Source organism: Chamaea fasciata, unplaced genomic scaffold (assembly GCF_029207755.1).
Source record: "Chamaea fasciata isolate MVZ Bird 193981 ecotype frontalis unplaced genomic scaffold, bChaFas1.0.hap1 SCAF_1, whole genome shotgun sequence".
Lineage (NCBI taxonomy): Eukaryota > Metazoa > Chordata > Aves > Passeriformes > Sylviidae > Chamaea > Chamaea fasciata.
Genome location: NW_027094086.1, coordinates 108,564,381 through 108,584,248, shown reverse-complemented (window position 1 = coordinate 108,584,248; position 19,868 = coordinate 108,564,381). Strand labels below are relative to the sequence as shown.

Below are 19,868 nucleotides of genomic sequence, written 5' to 3'. Positions count from 1 at the left end.
TTCCGTGGATCTCCGTCCCTCGGGCCGCCGGATCTCCCCGGGTTGCGCGGGGCCGCGGCGCCCTCTGCGGGCCGCGGCGGGAAGGGCGCGGAGGGTGCGCGGGGCTGTGTGAGGCGGGACCGGCGCTGTGGGAAGGATGGGGAAGGAGCGCAGTACCCCCAGGAGCCCCAGGCTAAGAGGTTAAGAGCACACCCCCCCCCCCCACACACACACGCCCACCCCGTGCCCTGCCTTGGCGGGCTGGAGCCCTCTCAGCTGCCGCTTGGGCACGGCCCGGCCGGTGCTCCGCACCCCCGCACGGTCCGCAGGGAGGCCTCGGTGTCTCGGGGCTGCCCGGCCCCCTTCCCGGGAGGGAAAAGCAACCCGCCCACTCGTTTGCCCCCAAACTGTAAATTTTCAGGCATAGATTCGGCACAATGACGCCGGAGCCCAGCGCTGGGTCCGAGGTGCGGCTGCTCCCGGGTGATGAGCCTGCGGAGAGTTCCGGGTGGTACCGCTCAGCCGGCCCTGCCCGTCCCTCTGGGCCTCGGCGTGGCAGCCCGGGCAGCCCGAGCCTGAGGGCACTTCCTCCATCCCCCGAAAAGCAGGAGGCGGGAGGGCGGGAGAGTGTCCGAGGCTGCTGCGGACGCCTGGCGTGCATCGCCTCAGGGCAGCACCGGCCCGGCCGAGGGCGCGGGAAGGGACAGCGGTCCCTGCAGCGGTCAGGGGACACTCTGGTAGTTCTGTGCTCAGTGAGGGAAAAGCCACGCCGAAGGCATCTCCATCCACGGCTTTCTGCGGGGATCGTCCATGGCTTTACACTTTACTTTGCTTTTTAAATAAAATTAGTGTCCCGTCTTTCCGAGTAGATGTTCGGAAGAGCCAAGGAGAGGAAGGGGAGCATGGAGGCATTTGTGTCCCCGGGCTCAGGTCACAGGAGACCGCAGAGAATGGGAACCCAGTGGCCCAGACCCTGCACCTGGCACCGCCGGTAAGCGCGGCCAGGGTGAGCCCTCCCGCCTGCGGGCCCCTCCCGACGGCCGGAGCTGCCGGTGCTGAGGGCACCAGCCCCACCTGGAGCCTTTGGCCGGGGCGGGAGATACGGGCATAGCCCCGGTCAGGAGCATTTTAATTGCCCAGCTGCAAGCCAGCCGGGGTTTCCATCCCCTCCGTGCCCAGCCGAGCGCTTCCCTCCGGAGAGCGCCCGTCGGGGGCAGGGCCAGCCCCGCGGAGCCCGCACTCCTCCGCAGCCAGCGGCACCGCGACGCCCGCCGGCGGCGGGGAAGGAGGGCGGGGAAGGAGCTCCGCTCCCCCCGTGGAGCGCACACAGCCCCGGTGCCGGTCCCGGGGCGGGGGGAGGCGGCGGCGGGGGGCTGAGCGGGCGGGGGCCCCGGCTGCGTCAGAGATGTGTAAACACCGCCGCGGTGCCCGCCGCTATTTAAGGGGCCGAGGCTAAGTCTCCCCCGACTTCCCCGCTTGGGCACACACGGGACTCTCTGCTCCCAGCTCGAGTGGGACCTTGGAAAAGCTTAGCGGAAAGGTAGGAATCACCTCTTCTGACGGTACCGCTGCTGAGGGTGGGGAGGCAAAGGAAATGGGGATGCCTGGCGCTTACCTAGGCGGCGGCTCGGAGGGCATCCCGCTCTGTGCCGGAGGAAACGCTTCCCGGTGGGGAGGAAGGGTTCCGGCCGCTCCCGACAAGCGCGGGCAGCCGGGCGGACCCCAGCGCGGGGAGCGGGGAGAGGCGAGCAGGGCTTCCCACCCCTGGGAAGTTGGGAAGGGACCCGGCCAGCAGGGGTGCGATGTGGGCTTTGGAGACCGTAGCAAGGACATGAATACTTAGATATAGATATAGATATATGTACATGTATATATGTATATGTGTATATATGTATATGTGTATATATGTATATATGTGTATACGTATATATTTGCATTTCTGTGTGTAAAAAATACAGGACTCGAGACAGCTGAAAAGGTGCAATGCACCTTCGGTTTCTGAGTATCCAAACCAAGATGGGTACATCACTAATAACCACGTTGGAGTGACATTTCAACTTTCCTCACTCGTCTCCTGAGAATATTTTAAAACCCCCATGTTTTATATACTGTGAATTACTTCGATCTAGTGTATGTGTTGGGCAAATAAACCTAATTTTATCCCCTTTTAAAATTTAACGGTTAAGTGTACTGTTACAGAACTGAAACAGTCCAAAAAAATCTCACGTAGCTGAGATATCCATGTGTATTTTAAGTGAAAATTACCCCCATAGCATGAAGTACTAGGTAGTTTGTTTCTTCTAAGAATTGAGAGTAATTTCTCTGTTTCCAGGAAAAATTGCCATTTCGGCTTATGTGATAAAACGATTTAGTAAACCAAACATTGTTTTGCTTAGTACCCATTTAAGGAAGCAGTAGAAATCTAAATTCCCTCTTTAATATGAAGTTGCACTTTATTTCTTACAGCTTTTAACTACACAGCTTTTTATCACTCCAGCTATTAGATCAAATGCTTTGGGGCAGGAGTATTAGATTTTGGGTTTTCTTTCACTGGGGCAAGTTTTTGGTTTTTCCTTTTTGTGTATGATGAGATGAAACCTCTTGAACAGTAAAGTTCAAATCAACGAAGGCTGGTAGAATAAAGGTTCTTCATAGAACTTGTCAAAACTGGGAATCTGTAATAACAGCAGGGCTTTAATGCAATAGCAAAATACTGAAGTGTTTGAATCACGAGTTTTTTCAAAGAGATGGATTCAAGTCCCTTAAGTTTTTATGAAATACAGCTTCCAATGAAGGAAAAGCAAGTAAGAATTGAGTTGATCAGGGACATACAGCACATACTAGGCTGGAGAAAACGAAATCACCTGTACCTTCCTCTTTAGCAAGGATGTTTAGCTATTCACGTAAGTGTTTTCCAATGAAAGACAGATCCTGCAGCTACCTACATTAAAAAAACCCCCAACACAGGCCTGGTTTGCTCAGAAGCCAGCATCCCCCAGGGAAGATGGGATTAGGGACTGCACAAAATCCAGTAAATCTGGTCGTGTAACAGCCCACTGTCCCTTTTGTCCCCAGCAATGTACAGCGGGTTGTGCATCTGCATGTTCCTTGCCGTGCTCTCGGTGAGCTCCTTCGGACAGCAGACTCGGGGCTCGCTCGATGGGAATCCTCTGCCTGCTGAGGTGGGGCAGAGCCTGACAGAACACCAGCGGCACTCCCGCGCTCCATCTGCCGGGCCCCTGAAATCCCTGCCACGCCTGGATGCCAGCAGCGACCAAAGAGCCAACATCGGCGCCTTGCTGGCCAAGTATCTCCAGCAGGCCAGAAAAGGTACTGGTTAGTGCCGGCTTCTGTGCCACTGGGAATTCTGCAGGGGTTCCTAGGAGTTGGGATAACCCTGTCATCATCTAACATGAATTCCTAGAGAAGAGAGGATTTAGATTTTGCCTGGTCATCCCTGAAGTAGGCAGCATTCCAAATGCTCTCTTCCAAACCCCTTCCAAAAAAAGGATTTCTTTGTAGCAGCCTCTGACTGACAGTTACATAAAGATAACTGGAGAAAATGTCACCTACCTCTTAGGTTATAGTCCAGCTTTTATTTTTAACTTTTTTCATTGCCTTATTATTTTGGTGGTATTTTCAGTGTGTTGTATCTCAGATAAAGCAACTACGTTTTCTTTAAAGTTTTTCATTTCTTTAAAAACCTCCATCCCTCTTTTAAAGTTAGAAGAGCAGGAAAACCTTTCTGAGGATAAATGCAAACCAAATGGCTAGCCTCACCTCAGTCAGAAATGCCTGTACAAGGGAAATATTCTGAGTATTGGATTTTTCATATATTTGCTCACAGAGGAAATTACAATAGCATGAAAGCTTTCAAAACACAGAATTCATATTTATTAGTGCAGTAATTAAAAGCAATGAGAAGTAAAAGCGTATTTTCTTCAACACACAATGATTCTTGGTAGGTTTTTGGTCTCAGGCAGCCTAGGAACACAATCTTGCACTTATCTAAAACCTCCATGGCACTGTGTAGCAAGGACATGAAGACTCAGTAGAGCAATGGGCATTCTTACAATGAAATTTATTAGTCACTTGAGGAAACAATTGTATTACATAAGAGAAAGAGGAAAGCTATCCCTGTTGACACCTTACAGAATGTATTTTACATAGGCAGAAAAGCATGCCACCATTGCTACCAGTAAAAATGATGCCTCAAAATCATTGACCATTGAAACTTCCCCAAGAAAACATTCTCCCTTTTGAGCTGTCTCATCTCTACTGCTCTGTGTCTCAGTAGAGTAGCACCATGGGCAGCTTGATTGCTGTGGCCTTTTGTCTGCCAGCCTCAGTGAGAGCCACTAGAGAAATTTTGTTTACTCATGAAAGCTTCCCTCCAGCCTTTGCCCAGTTCTACACAGAAAGGACATCTAAGCAGGAAAGAGGGTTTCAAGAGAAGCCAGTAATTAGAATTAGGATTACTCGGACATACAGACATTGAGAAATTAATTCATGCCCAGCCCTGGATTGTGCTTAGGATAAAGTTCACTTTATATAAGTAAGAGCTTTCTCCACGTAATGCAGATCCTTTAACCCTCCACTCTTTTGACAGCTTCCCTGCTGACCTCTATGCCAGGCAAAGTCCTGTGCTTATCTGTGGTGGTGGTCTGCAATTAAGAGATGCCACATCTGGTTTATGTGCGTTACATATGCAGCCATACACACTCCTCTGTGTGCTCAGAACACAGCCAAATTAGAAACAACGGAAAAATGAGTCACTTTCAATAGTGCCTGAAAGATTTCACCTCATGTTAGCAATTTGCACGATATCCATTGAGGAACTTCTTCTAGCTGTTCATGCAATTTAATGGAAAGATAATTCAGATATGAAATTACCACAGTTCAGTGCTACACTTAAGGCTGTTATTGAATAAGAATGTTACTGCAGGAGTCTGCAAAGCAGAGCCCTCATTACCTTTCCCCAGCATAGTAATTGTTGCCTACCCACATGGAAACAGAACTCCTCATTCTAGTTTATGTATCCATTATATTCTCTTAAATATGTGGCTGACATTTCCAAATCGATTAACCAGACAAATAAAAAAACCCCTTTGGATTTAAGATGTCTTTTTGTGTAAATATTAATATGAGGGACAATTTCCTTCATTTGTGTTGTTGACATATATAATTAACTCTGAAAAGGGTCTGGAAGCAGATGATAAGATTCTTGTGATGTGTCTAGGCTAGTTGGACTCTAGTTTGTAGATGTAGTTGCTGGTTACAGGAGAGAAAATTCACAGAAAAAAACTAGTATTTACTTAATTTTTAACATACATACAATGTTGCTGTCAAAACATTATATTCTCATTTAATGTGAAGACTGTGGGCAGTACTTCAGAAATCTCTGCAGAACACTCACATCTACTCTATTAGTCACCTGTCTAAACCATAATAATCACTAGAAAATTCCATCTAGAGGGAAAAGGAGTCTGAGCTCATGTTAGTGTTAGCAGTCACCAGTAGTGGCATTTGCCCTCGTGATTAATAGAAAGGCTGGTTTTGTAAAGAATTTCTAGTTTAAAAAGTAAGAGAGCTAAGTTCTCTCCAGGGCTTAGGGGTTGATGGCATGTAGCTGAACTGCTACAATTTTGAATATCTTTGTCATACACTGATTCTGCAATATCCACATGACAATCTCTAGCAGGTTGAGGAAATGTAATTAAGGTGCTGTTAGGAAATTTGTGACCCAGGCTTTCAATTATGTTCATCTGCAGGCTTTCAGCTTGAATCTGGCACTGTAGAAGAGATGTTGTAGCTCTCAAGCCAGCGGCAGGCACATTTAATGTCCTCTAAGGAGCCCTTGACTGGCCAAAGAGAAGCGGCACCAAGGGAACCTTTACAGCCCTCAGGTCATGGCAGGCTCAGAAGTCACTTAAGCACCAACGTCTGAGTGATGGTTCTGCACCCTGCCTGGTCATTGTGCTAAGGAGCCATTGTCATCACCTTAATGACACTTTTTGAATTATGAATGAGAACTTCATGGGGTTTGAGCATTTAATGATAGACATTCTCTTCTAGGCAAAATTGATTTTTTTGTCATTTTGTTCTAGGTAAATGTCTTAAACATGGCTTTTTTACGCGTGTGTACCTTCAACTCCCTGCAACCACTGACAAAGCAATGCAGATGCTTTTAGTTTTACTGGGTCCTGTTCATTATAAAGCACTACATGAGGGAGACCTTGAAACATAAAAGCACAGAGTCTTCTTCAAAACACATGAAACTGAAAGCAAAGCAATTGTGTAGATTTGGATATACGGGATTTAATTTGGGCTTCTTTTCCTTTTTGATCAATTCAAGTATTCCTCAAGCCTCAGTCTGCATTGAATACTAATATATTAAATCTGTCTCTTCCTCACTCAAAGCTTAGCTCCATCTAATTATTGTTATATATCAATTTTGTCTGTTTTCAGGGAGTAGAGAGAGAAGTAATTTACCTTTCCCTGTATTTTTTAGTTACATCATGTGATGCTGTAAAAACAGAGGATTACAGCCTGGTTTTTTAAAGCATAAATTCTCCTTACAAATAGGTTGTGTCTCTTTGATGCCTTAAGCAAGGCATACAGAAAGGATAAGGCAAGATCACAAATCAACATCCAACCCTACTGTGAAAAGAATTATGAAGGCTTTGGATAAGCAATGAAGAAATCCCTGACACAGTAAAAAACCCTGCATGATTCCAGCAATAGGTATCTCTAACTGTGAATTCCAGACACAACTTTCTCCATTTCAGGACTATTCCCACTTTTCCACAAAACCTAGGATTCATAACTCTACCCTGCTTGATACCAGTTTTGCGCTGTAAGAGCTCCTGTGCTTACATTTATGTCTTTTTAAGCAACATGGGGCTGTGGTGTCTCAGGCTTGAGCCTGCTCTCAGGAAGAGTTATTTTTGCATGTAAAGCAGCTCTCCCAATATGAGCAAGCAAACATGGGGCTTTGTAGGAATAGAGATAAATAGTTTGGACTCTCTCTCTCTAGCAAAATAGGAAGGGAAAAGGAAAAATCTATCTATACTCCTTCCTGTCAGACAGGAGCACAATGTGCCTGCAGCGGGAGGTAGAAAATGATCTGTATATTTTGCACTGAAAAAATCCAAGCCACTTCCAGGACATTACCTGTAAGGTTTCTACTGCTGTTTTCCCCAGTGACACAACAGTGGTGTTACATGGCCTGTATTAGGTCCATTTCAACTACTGCAGACATATGCTAATGAGCAAAAGCCAGATCAGAACATGGGTGAACCTGGAAAATGTGTCCTCTTACTCTCTGCCCTCTCAAATGCTTTTCCTTAGGTTCTACTGGAAGATTCTCAGTTATGGGAAACAGGGTACAGAGCATTGATCCTACTCACAGGATAAATGACAGAGACTACATGGGCTGGATGGATTTTGGACGCCGCAGTGCTGAAGAATATGAGTATTCTTCCTAAAGAACACCAGACTATAGCAACAAGGAAAAAAATCACACCCCCATGTCTGTACAAAGAGATAAATCAATTTGTTGTCCTCTTCAAATCACTGTTTTACAGCATTTAAAATCATGTATTTGACCTAAGTTTATCTGTAAGACTATACAATGCAATATATACATACGCAGAATTTTCCAGAAAACATTTTCTTTCTTTTGTGGTTTCTCATACATTGATACTGTATTAAAATGATTTCACTTATCCCTCCTTGTCCTGTCACTGCATGTTGCTGGGTGTCTTACTATAAAGGGAGGCAGCATAATGCCTTCATTTGGCACTGTAAATATGTTCCATGGGTTGAATAGTCAGATTATCCACTTTTCAGAGAAATCTTGTGTCAGTCCCAATAGCTTGGAACTCCAGGGGACTTGTCCAAATATAAACACAGCAGCACAATACTGCTAGAAAAGACCAGCTATTTTCATGGTGACCCTGTTTGGAAAGGACTGAGTTATATACCGAGCCCACATGTTTGCAGTGAACAGCCAACAGTGCTAAAACAGTGAAAAAGAGGAATGACACCAACATGTTTTATCATCCTGGCTTATTTGTTTTATGTTGTGACTTCAATGTGAAAATTCTGCTGATGGCTGCAAATCGGAGAATAAACAGAGCATTCCCTGCTGTGTGGTGAGCCAAGCATTCATTTGGGAGGGGGTGAGGACAGGTTCCTGAACAGAGCAGAAGGTGATCCTGAGAGGGAGAGGTATTGGAGCAGTCTAGTCACAGTTTCCTTACAGGAAAGAGGAGGCTCCAAAGTATCGCAGAGGCTGAGCTGGCTACTGCCCACCGATGTGGAGAGAAGGAGGGATGTTCTGTCCATCTCTTACCTGGCTCAGAGCAGGGCAGAGGACCCCAAGTTCAGAGCTGGGCAGTGATCCCAGCTTGTGCAAAACCAGCACCCTGCAGTTCCTGCAGTCATTCCCGTCTGCCCGTGGGCAGGCTGCAAAAAAAAAAAGTAGTTTTCCTGCCTGCTTCTCCTCCACCACAGGTAACCAACCTCCCTGCAGCTCCCAGGTCTCCTTCAGCAGCTGGATCTCACATCTAAGGAATGCCCTAAATTGTAAAGGAGGTGATTTTTGCATTATTCACAGAGTTTCTCCCACGTGTGTGCACTAATACAAAAAGGAAAATATTTGTCACATGCAGGAAAGCAGGTGCTTGCCAAAGAAAAGAGGCAGCAATTTCTACAGCAGTTGACAGGCAAACACAAAGTGTAAAAAGAAATACATAGAAGATATTTGCACAAAACCAGAATTCTACTAAAACCAACATTGGGGAAAAAAACAAAATGGTTGTGCCAAGGGCTGAGCACAAAAACACTTTGAGGAGCTGCTCCCAGCAGCAGCTGGGAGAGCAAACAGCACTGCAGAACCTGCAGTGAAAGGGAGAGTTCAGCAAACAGTAACTGGGAATTTTCTTCTCTAGTAACACCCAATATCTTTTTTTTTCTTTTTTGTGGATCTCATCCTGAAAACACAGAAATGCTTTTCTTCATTTCTTCCTCTCAAGCTCCTCCCAGTCAACCAGTTGCCAAGCCACCTAGCCTGGCTTTTTTAGGTTCCTTTCCAAGCATAATGTGTCCTAAATCACCTGAATTCTCTCCTGGGTTTTGGTTATTGCTCACAGCAAAATAGTGCACAGTGCCCATTTTTTTTCCCCAAAACTTTCAAACAAAAGATAAAAACCAGTTAATTTTTTTTAACTGAGGAAAATACAAATAAATCTAAAAATGCATATATTTATACATTTGCCACAAATGTGATGTTTCTTTAAAAGGAACTCAGGAGAAAACTCAGTTTCTGCTTTGCTATCTTTTAAATTACTGTCAGGAACATTCAAGCAGTATTTTTAAATGTTTGTATTCCTGGTTTATATTGATGAAGGATGTAATACTGTAGTATTGCAGGGGGGCTGGGGGTGGTTGAAGTTACAAATCAAGCCTTACTACTGCAGAATGTTGTCCTTAGGAAAAAAACCAAACCTTTTCTTTTTCTCCTTTGTTTCATCTGCTACAGCCAGATGGATGAAGAGACAAAGAATATTCTGTCCCATTCCTCTCTTCTGAAGGTCTCTGAAGATGTTTGTGGAAGTCCACAGCCCTCAGTGCAGCCAGGTGATGGGTTTGGCAGCTTTTACATGTCGCTCCCCCAGGAGAGAGGAATCTCTTCCTGACACACAAAAATGGTTTCAGCACCTGGCTGACGCAAGTGAGTGTTAAGAATAAAGGATTACAGGGGCAATTGCAGATGTTATGAAGAGGGACTGTGACTCTGGGACACAGCGCTGTTCCCCGGGGCAAGGGGGAGCTGGCTGTTAGCAGCTGGCTACTGGCAGCTCAGCAACATTACCCTCATTATCATAAAAATATCCATCACCGGCTCCTCTGGGAACAGAAGAAATTCCCCAGATGGGAAAGGGTTGTAAAAGCTGCTGAGACACCATTCAGCTCCCTGGTGACCTGGAGATGCTAAATTTGAGCTAAACAGGGGAGCCAGCAATCCTTGGAAAGTCTCACAGCCCTGGTAGCTGCAACCCTTGTCCCATGGCATTAATGAAGCCATTCTCCAGGCTGCCCTGTTTTAACCCAAGGGAAACAGCAGGCTCCGGGATGGAGGCTCTGCAGCTGGGTAGGAGCCCCTTGCATCCAGCAAAGGCTTTGGGCTGAGGAGTGCCCCACAGATTCCAGCACGCACAGCAGTGCATTGACACAACCCCCTGGTGCCGTCTGGGATGTGAGATTTCTGGCACTGCCAACTCTCTTGACATTTAATTTAGCTTTATCCAAATTTATCTTTATGAAAGCATGTGCATAGGTGCTAAATTTACATTGGCAAAACAGCAAATCAATACCTTTTCGTGTTTAATTGCAGTTTATTTTCCCCACGAGCTTTGATTCAATTAGTCGTGTTCCAGCTTTACTAGCTTTATTTCAAAACAGGTGCTGGGCAAATCTCCATGAATGGAGCAGCTTGCTGCAAATTCCACATAAATTATTTGCGAAAAGCTTGTGGTTCTGCTGTAGCAGAGCTGTGCATACAACAGCTGTGAAAAGGGTGCAAACAGCAAGTGCTCCTTGTGGGAATGAAGGGAAACCCAGGCAAGAGAGAGGGAGCACCCATGCTTGGGGAGGGGTGAGCTCTCCCTGGGAGCTAGGCAGCATGTGAGGGAAACTTCAGCTGCACCAGTGCACCTGCCCCTGAACAGCCTTATCTCCCTTGGTATTTCATAAAGCAACGTGTGTGGATCCTGCTCCCCTCTCCCCAGCTTTGATGCATCCGCAGCTGCTCCATCCTTGCTGCGGGTGGGCTGGCAACATGCCCCAGCCAGATGTTCCCAGCTGCAGCCCAGCTGTGCACATTTCAGCAAGTCTGACAGCAGACCAGGCACTCCCCTCTCCAAGACCTGAGCAGAGGAATTTGGAAGTCAAACAAGATGAACGTTTCAATGTCCCAGCAGAGCAGCGAAAGCCTTCTCTGTGAGTTCAATTTTTGTATCCCCCAAGTTCATTAAAATTCCCTTGAAGAAAGAAAAAACTGGCTCTGGGCTTGTTAAAGCCTTAATCATTTCTAAGTACCTGTGTCAATTGAACAGCAATTGGATTCAGCACAGCTTGAAACCTATTTCAGCAGGATGAAAATCTCTGTCATCTTTTAAATACAAACATTACTGGCTTCTCAAGTGTATGCAATTCTCACATGAAAGCCCACTGCCTATATTATAGCCAAGGACACTGCATAGCAGTAACTTTCAGGCCTTTTCTTTACCATTCTGTGGTTCAGTTGGCTCATTAAATGAATTAAAGCAGGTCTGAACAGCACCCAGTGAGATGTGGTAGCACAGCTGAACAAGGCTAATTCTTCACTGTGAATACAAGCCACAGGCAGCAGGTGCTCTCTGTACCAAAGGAAGGCAGGACACATCTCACCAGCATTGCTGGACTTTTCAATTCCAAATGGAGAGCTGCCAGTAAATATGTTCAGGGAGTTGGGAGGAAATCTTAAACCCCTGTGCCATCCAACACTTAGAACACATGTAAAAGGAAGAGGAGAAGAGTCTCAAAAGGCATTTTTAGGCAGTCTCAGCTCTCCAAAGAACATCCTGTGTTCCAGGATCCATCCATGGTCCAGTCTTAGACACAATCCTCAGCATCTCATCTTCCTCCCCCCTCCAACCCAGCTTTCAGAGGAGGATTACCAGAAGCAAAGATGGATCCAGAGAAGTTTCTAAGATACTTGAATATTACAAGGGTGGAGGACAATTTCATCACCCTCTCCTGTGCATCCCAGAATCAGCTCCCACCTTCCCCAGTTTGGCACTTGGTTAACTCATCCTGTTCCCAGGCAAGGAGGGCTGGATGCACAGTGCTTCTCCTCCCTGGATCCCTCCTGTTAACCTTTAACTTTCTGACCATGAGCTTCCCACAGGTGCAGAGAGGAAGGATGAGTGTCTGTACTCATTGACAGTCCCTGGCTGTCCCCCTGGCATAAGCCTCTCTTGCAGCTGGGGTAAGGCACTGTGTCACACTAATGCAAGCCCTCCACGAGTTTATTTTGGCATTACTGCTGTGCCATTTTCTCTCTGTAGCAAGTATGTGATACAAATGCTATTTCCCTCTCCATCTCACACACACCCCCCCTTCTCCTCAATGAGGCTGTCTAATCTTTCTGTGAGTTACAGCCTGATTATTCCCTCCTCCCGGGAGCTTTCTCCATTACTTAGCTTTCACCACATGTGCAGGTTTTTTTGAGCTCCTCACAACCTGATGTTTCATCACTGTAATGTTCCCTCCCTCAGTAACCAAGATTTTGGCTAACAGCAGACCTCAGTCCTGTCTCTTTTGAAAAACACAGGATGTTTCCTCCTTATTCTGTACTTTCACATTTTGTTACTACAGGCTTTGCACTGTATTAGGTAGGAGAATGCAAACTCCTCTCCTCCTCAAAATACAGAAACCATATAACATCCAATTCTGCAATCTCACAATTCAAATAAAAAACCCAAAAAGCACATTTCCCTCACTTTTTTCTTTTGACTCAAGTTTCACTGATTTCAGCAAACTTAAAAGCTGAAAACTTTTCAACCAGTTCTGTGTCTAAGAATTTTTAAAAAACAAAAGATGGCCTCTTATTTTGCTTTAACTAAGAGATGAGTGCAAGGGATCAAGGTGGCAGATTTATCACCTTAAAAGAACAGGAAAAAGTTGAATAACACACAACCGTGCAACTTTTCTGTTATTTTATTGATATTAGTGAAGAAAAAATTAAATTTCATCATTCTGATGTGTTACAATTGCTTTCTCTGGTGGGTGGACATCTCCTACAGCTTATTTAAAGGCTAAATAATACTTCCCGATTGCATGATTAACTTCTACACTTTATGTTCTCTTACAGTATTGCTTTCTTCCTCTGGGTGCATAAAATGGTCCATTAAGTCCATGACTGTTTTTCAGAAACAACTGTTATTCTATCTACTGGTTTAAGATACATTCAAATAAAAAGATACTTAAATTTACTTGCAATAAGTGCACACATACAACAGCAAACAGAGCTGATGGCATTTTACTAAAACATTGTAAGTTCATAGAATAAATAGAAGTCTTCAAACACATGCTGTAACTGACTGATGTGTTTTTTTTCTTTCTCAAAAAATATCCTTAGTGTCCATAGCACTACAGCAATAACTACTTCATTCAGAAAAAAAACCAAACCACCCACCTATCTCTCTTCACAAAGACTAAAAGACAGTTTCATTTATACAAGAAATTATCAGTGCTAGTAATTCAGTAACAGTCTGGTACAAACGGCAATTCACGGCAATTTACGTGTAGCGTGACAATGGTAACAAATGGGGAGCTTGATTTTAGATGCCACAAGAAGTTCAAGGAAAAGAAAGTGGATGCTAAACCCTCCCTGCTTTGCTCCTCTTCATCCCCTCTTCCAAAAAAAAAATTTATGTCTCAGCTTTGCTCTAGAAACAAGCTCCCTCCAGTCTGTTCCAGTTTCAACTCTTTCTATAAGCACCCAGCAAAAGATTGGGAGAAACAGAAAAAATTGCCATATAATTAGGATTGCCTGGCAACTAAAGGTTGCATGAGGTCTTCTGTTTCCTTTCTGAAAAAGCATGGGCTTATATGTTTGCATGGCAGGTGTTTTCCTCATTTTCAAAACACTGCGAAAATAAGGCATTTCCCCTATTTCTACCTATGCTAGGGTCTGACTTTGGATGAAAAAGGTTCCTCTGAAAAAAGAAAACAGAACATGGGTGGAGAATATTCTCACCCTGCTTACAAGGCCACGGTCTTTGACATGCAAGAAACACGAAGATTAGCATGAGGGATGCAAGCTGCTCTTTCCTGCCTGTACCATTCTGTCACTAAACGTTTTCTGTGGTTCTCTGCTGAGGTTTCAAGGACTCACCTTTTCCTAATACTGGTTTTGCTACATGTTCTTTTATAACATTCTTATCTGTCGATCTGTTCCGCAACTTGGACTTCTAGGAAGTCACTGCCATGTTTACCTCACGAGTTGTGAAAACTGTTTTCTTTGGGCGCACTGACAAAGCATGTTTCAGTGGCAGCAACACATAGTAAAGCATTTCCCCTTCCACAATCCAGTGCAGCATTGAAGAACAAAACAAAACAAAAGAAAACAAAAAAACAACAAAGCAAGAAGTTGCACAAAGTGTAAGTGTGCCAAAGGAAACAGCGGTGGTAGGAATATGTCAATATCCCAGGTACCCAGTAGGCCTGCTGACCTCAACACAGTATTAGTTCAAGTTTATAATCTTGGGGAGGAGGCAAATACAGAACAGGAAAAAAAAAAAAAAGGTTTCATCCATTCAGGCATAATAGCCAGGCACTCCAATAACTCAGCTCAACTCATCTACAGAGGCAAAATTAAAACTAGCGCATGTTAAACTGAGTGCTTTTTTCAGTATTTAACGAAGCACAAATGCTCCCATGCTTCAAGTGATGTAATGAGAGGTCTCACATAACACATTCAATAGCTTCCCATGCACCTTTGACTCAAGTTAGGCTAGCTACGAAATTCATGTTTTTTCTAGTCAAGTTATTTTTTGTTGGTTTTGCTCTTTTGTTTTCTTTCAGTGCATCTTAAAAAAAAAAAACAACACCTTTTCAAAAGGTTAGCAAGTTAACCTTAATACAGCAATCATAACACAGAGCCTTTTGCACTTGATTGAACAGTAAAATAATCCAATTAGTTACAATAGATCTGGTACATATTTACACATTTTATACAAATTTTACACATTTCTCCCATTAGGCACGAAGTTGATTTGTCAAACTCAAGAGGCAATGAAGGGCTGGTAGGGAAAGGAAAAGGAGACTGGAGAAAGAATCTGAGTATTTTTATTTAAAAAGACTAGCTGTAAAAATAAAGTTCTTCATCGTAAGCTAGTTTGCTTCGGGAGCTTGGTTCCCATGAGGATCCCCGAAGTGAGGGACGTTGGGCCTTTCATCTGCATGCTGGAACCCACCATGGTGGGGAAGCTCCGATTCCTTCGGATGCCAGTGTTCAGCTGGATGCCCCCGATGGCACTGGTCACGGCAGGGCAGCCCAAGGGGAGACTGTCAGGTGCCAGGCCTCCAGGAACAAGGGCCCTCACTGGTCCCTGTGCCCCACAGAGAAGAGGTCCCTGGTCATCAGTTAAATGAGGAGCTGACGTTTGCCCTGAACTTACAACTTTGGCAATACCAAACCTCCTGACTTTGTCCACGAGATTAAGGTTGGAAACAGACACATCAGTTTGGCTCTCACTGTTCCTGATGTTCTTTTTATTTCTCACCTCCTTCAAGATTGAACTAGCAGGCTTCGAAGCCAAGAAGTTGTCATAAGGTGGGCTGGTGCACTTGAACTCAAAAGATGGAGGGGAAGAAGAAGGTGTCTGCATGGGTGAGTTTGGTGGAGTGGAAGGAATGATCGCCATTTTCGGGGAGTACGTGTTCAGCAGGGTGCTCCTGCTGGCTCTGTCCCAACTCTGTGGATTGTACACTGCTGCTGAGATGCCCCTTTCCTTCAGCAGCCACACCAGCCCCAGGGACGTGCTCATCGTCGTCGTGGATTCCCGGAGGTTGGTGAAGGATTCAGCCAAACTCAGACGCCGAGGAGTGCAGGGAGTAGCCACCGGGGTGCCTTTCAAATTGCTAATGCTGCCACAAGCTGGAGTAGGTGCTGCGTTAAGGCTGAAAGCAAAGGAGCAGTCAAATTATTCTCTCCACTAGAAAATGAAGATTTACTACAGGCAAGATTCTTAACCCTGAGCAGGGCCTTTTATCCATTTGGAGAGTGCACAGGACATTGACAGTTCCCAGCCCCCCACAAATGTGATTATAAGTGCAAAACCATCAGATCATCCAAAACACATGTCCACTTTGCACACTTCAGAGCCCAGTCTCACAGGATTAATGCCACTGCCAACACCCAGCACCACATTTCTTCTGATAAACTATTGACAGGTCTGTGATCAACATCTTCACTTTTTCTTCCTGATCTGCTGGCTGCCACAACTCCCAGTTACTTCTAAGAGACAAGGAAATGCAGGAGACTGGACCAACGGTATAAGCAGGACATCTACTTTTTAGTGTCATTTCTGAGCATACAGAACTGAACACTCATTCACTAAGGCATGGTGTACTTAGTTATTCCAGAAACAAGGCATGTAGGATATCTATGACACTCCAAATTCATGTCTGTTTGAGAGAATCCCAAGAGCTCCATGCACCTTCAGGAAAAAAAAAAAATTCCAACTTTTTCTAACCATGCACAAATTATGGTCTTTGCCACAAGTACATGCACAAATTAAAAAAATAAAGAATTCCACAGTAATTTCTCCTAAGCATGGGTTCATCCCCTCTAATTGCATTTAAAGGGTCTTGAGCAATGCAACACTTGATGCTAATGAAGGATTCACTGACATGAGCTCACCACTGCTCAAACAAGGAAATCTACTCCCTCACCTTGCCACGTTAGCAAGTAGAAGACACTCAGCAAAGAGTCAGACAGAAAGTAAAGCCAATGCAAGACAGTGGGAAAACTAAGCAGTTGGGAGGGGAAGAAACAGGGGGGAGAGAGTGGGATTTTCCCTTTTCAGCAGAGCCATGCTGTTGGATTGGCTCAGCCATAACATGCGACTTTAACTGAAGTGGGGTTCTCTGCACCAAGAAAAGTATCTCAACGAGCCAGTGTGAGACAGTCCGGTTGGATTTCCAGGAGAAGACTCTGGCCAATGACTAAATTGCATCTTTTTTGTCCATATGGACAAAAAGGGTTGAGATGGTGTCTTGACTGGAATTTTCAATCTCATTTCACCTTACATTAATGAACTCTGTAGCCAACACTACTGTGCATGTCAGGTTAGACACCCTGGAATGCTTTGAGTTGCAGCTTTCAATGAGTTTAGAACATCATCTAATCCTTGGTTTACAGTGAGCAGGTCATGTCAATTCACATAACACTGGAAACTCTAGTGCCATGGTCTAAAAATCAGCATATTTTTAAGGCACTTCTTAATTAAGAAAATATTAGCCTGATGCCATGAAATCTCAAGTCGCATCTTTCCAAGACTAAATAGGATCTGACCAACTTGATCTCTAACAGTGATTTGGAAGTGCATCAACCTCTACCATAAGCAAGTGAAATTGAGGAAGTTGAATTGCAGTTGCAATTTGACAACAGGAATCCCGTATTTTCCTCCTGGTATACTGTAGTGAAACACTTATTTGAGGAAACTGGCAGCCTTGCTTAGTGGCTCTGGACTCGGTCTCCTTGCACCCCCGTGTGTGCTGTGGCTGTCAGTGCATGTGGCAGACATGCTAAGGCACATCCTGATGTCCTGTCCCTTCTGCCTGGGCTGAGGCAGCAGCAGGGGAGAAGGATCTCTCCCAGCAGAGCTAAGGAGGCCACACAGACCCACTGCAGCAGCACACACACTCTGAAGGCAAGGCTGAGTGGAAAGAAGTTAGTTCACAATTCTCCTCTTAAACACTGATAAAAGCTGGACCCTCATAGTTCTGATTCCAGTGGAACTAAAGAGCAGTAACAGCCACCGTGGTGCATCTCCCATACAGCTAAATACAGAAGTCATGAAAAGGAGAGAAAAGAAAGAAGTTACTGCATGAACTGACTTTCTATAAGATATGACCATATACATTTCAGAAATCCAGACATACGGTATTAATTGCCAGGCTTCCAAGATATCCTAGACACAAGATGAAAACTATAGCACTCCAACAGTTTATTAACTCCAACAGCTTCACTCTTTCCAGATTCAGATTTCAGTTGCACAGATAAGTAGATTAGTATTTCTACTAATTTTTCAGCACAGTTATACACTACAGTGCAATTAAAAAAACAAGCCATCCCTGCAAGAAAGCAGTTGCAGGTGTTGCCTTTTTTCCCACTGGATCATTTTGGCACTGCTTTAACTGGGAAATATTTTTCCCATCAAACTGACCAACACCGCAGGACACCCTGGACAAAACTGCAGAAACAGACTCAATGTGGCCTCAGCAACTCAGCCCAGTGACGGTCTCAGAGTTAGATTGAGAAAATAAACAAATAAAAGAGCACTTCATTTAGCTGGCTGAAATTTAGTCAGGTTAGAGCAACACCTGGGGTAGCACAGGTTAAAATGCAACCAGGCAGGTAAATGCCAAACCTCTTTGGGTTAGCTGGTGCCACACACACTAGCATTCCTTGTACACCACCCTGCCAACACAGATGCTGCTGGCAATGCTGCTCACCCCCGACCACGCTGGGTCACAGTGTCTGCCCTACACCTCCTCTCATCACAACGAGACATAACGCAGTTTCTCGTCCTCCTCACATGACCTGTGAAGAATCATTTATAGTTGGTAAGGAGGAGCTCCTCAAACATCTGCTGAAAACACCATTTTGTTTATTTTGCTCTTTGTTCACCTGAACAAATGATGAACTTCCATTTAACTAAGGCAGCTAAAAATGAACTGAATTTAGCTGTCTTTTCTGATTGATTTGTTAGATTTAGTACCCAGAGAGTTTATTACGATCACAACAGATGGCAATTCAACAATAACAAGAAAATTAAAATAGAATTGCAGCCATATAGGGGGGATCTCTTTGGTAATTGCGTTGAAGGGAAAGATAGAAAAGAGTAAAGAAGAACCAGCCAGGCCACTAACAACTAACTCAGTTCAGAAAGGCAAGCAAAAAAGTTACATTTAAACATCATATATTTTCTTTCCACTTGACAGGTTTTCATATTCAATACCTTTACTTTTCTTGCCCTTCAGAGGCAGTCAGTGCCTATCTTATGTCTAAACAAGTGTAGACACAACACCTCTGCATGGGGACCTACACAGTGGTACAGTGCCACAGAGGAACTGGAAGGGGCAGAGAAAGCAATGAGACATTGTCCTTATAAACAGAAAAGAACATTCTGTAAATCCTGATTTACAAGGGAGGAAAGCTCTCCCTTTAGGTTTGAAATTCACACCCTTGGTCTGGTTCTCAGATCTTCACCTTCCATTAGGCCACAGAACTGCCTTCTGTTGGCATGCAGTGTCTATACCAATTGCAATTAGATCACCAAGTCATTCATTACTGGTCAGTCGGGCAACTAGGAATTGATTTCTAACAATTACACCAAGAAACAAAGTACACATCTCCCTGCTTCCAATTAAGGCATATGTCCTCCTCCATTCCTCACCTAGATCTTGGATTTTTTTACCTGCACATCCCTTTTTCTTCTGAGAGGAAAGATTTAAGACTTCTTCCCTGGAAAAACCTCTCATCTTTTTGCTAAGAGATTACATCCTGTGCATTCACCTATGAGGACGACAACTAGTCGAAGATGAGGACTAGTCAGGTTTGGATTTCAGAAGCCAATATAGTTATGTCCGATCTTACAATATCTTAACTAGAAACAATAAAATTTAAGAAACTTTGATTGGCTTTTTAAAACATCACACACATCTCCCAAATTCATGCTGAGGTAACTCAAAAGGGGAGGAATAATTGGTGGGTGTGTTGTAATTCACCAATGCAGTCAATGCCCATGTTTATGCCATTATTCTGCATTTTCTTAGAGGGGAAACTCTGATAGAGCTGAAGGCTTTGCCATCATGAGAATCCCTTACCTTGGCGTGACTCGAGTGAGTTCATCGGAGGGGTGCAGAATGCGGCAGGTGGTGAAGGTGAAGGTGGAGTTGGTTTGTGACATGCACTTCCCAGGATGAGGTACTAAATCAAAAAAAAGCAAATTCTTTGCATTTTACACAGAAAAGGGGAAAAACCAAACTTGAGTGTTGGTAAGACAGATGCAAAAAGTGATGAGGCACCTTGATGGGATCAGTGCAAGAAA

The 19,868-nt window shown here is 44.6% G+C and overlaps 2 protein-coding genes across 4 annotated transcripts in view; one reads left to right on the top strand and one right to left on the bottom strand.

Annotated features, from left to right (window-relative positions):
* The first annotated feature begins 1,362 nt into the window (after positions 1 to 1,362).
* On the top strand, positions 1,363 to 8,114 carry CCK (cholecystokinin). Its single transcript, XM_066177939.1, has 3 exons — positions 1,363 to 1,519; positions 3,055 to 3,309; positions 7,330 to 8,114. Exons 2-3 carry the CDS (start codon positions 3,057 to 3,059, stop codon positions 7,464 to 7,466), a joined length of 390 nt encoding a protein of 129 aa, XP_066034036.1. The 5' UTR covers positions 1,363 to 1,519; positions 3,055 to 3,056; the 3' UTR covers positions 7,467 to 8,114.
* Positions 8,115 to 12,728: 4,614 nt separating this feature from the next.
* TRAK1 (trafficking kinesin protein 1) overlaps positions 12,729 to 19,868 on the bottom strand; it is a 102,301-nt gene continuing 95,161 nt past the window's right edge. For all 3 annotated transcript variants that reach the window (XM_066192980.1, XM_066192989.1, XM_066192999.1), the window contains 2 exons: positions 19,645 to 19,747; positions 12,729 to 15,711 (listed from right to left, as the gene is read on the bottom strand). In XM_066192980.1, the coding sequence (XP_066049077.1) occupies positions 14,913 to 15,711; positions 19,645 to 19,747 (902 nt within the window). In that variant the 3' untranslated portion in view covers positions 12,729 to 14,912. The remainder of the gene's footprint in view (positions 15,712 to 19,644; positions 19,748 to 19,868) is intronic.

Coding starts and splice junctions, on each gene's coding strand:
- CCK (XM_066177939.1), top strand. CDS start 3,057: ATGTACAGCGGGTTGTGCATCTGCATGTTCCTTGCCGTGCTCTCGGTG. Junction 3,310..7,329: donor TCTCCAGCAGGCCAGAAAAG/GTACTGGTTAGT, acceptor GCTTTTCCTTAG/GTTCTACTGGAAGATTCTCA.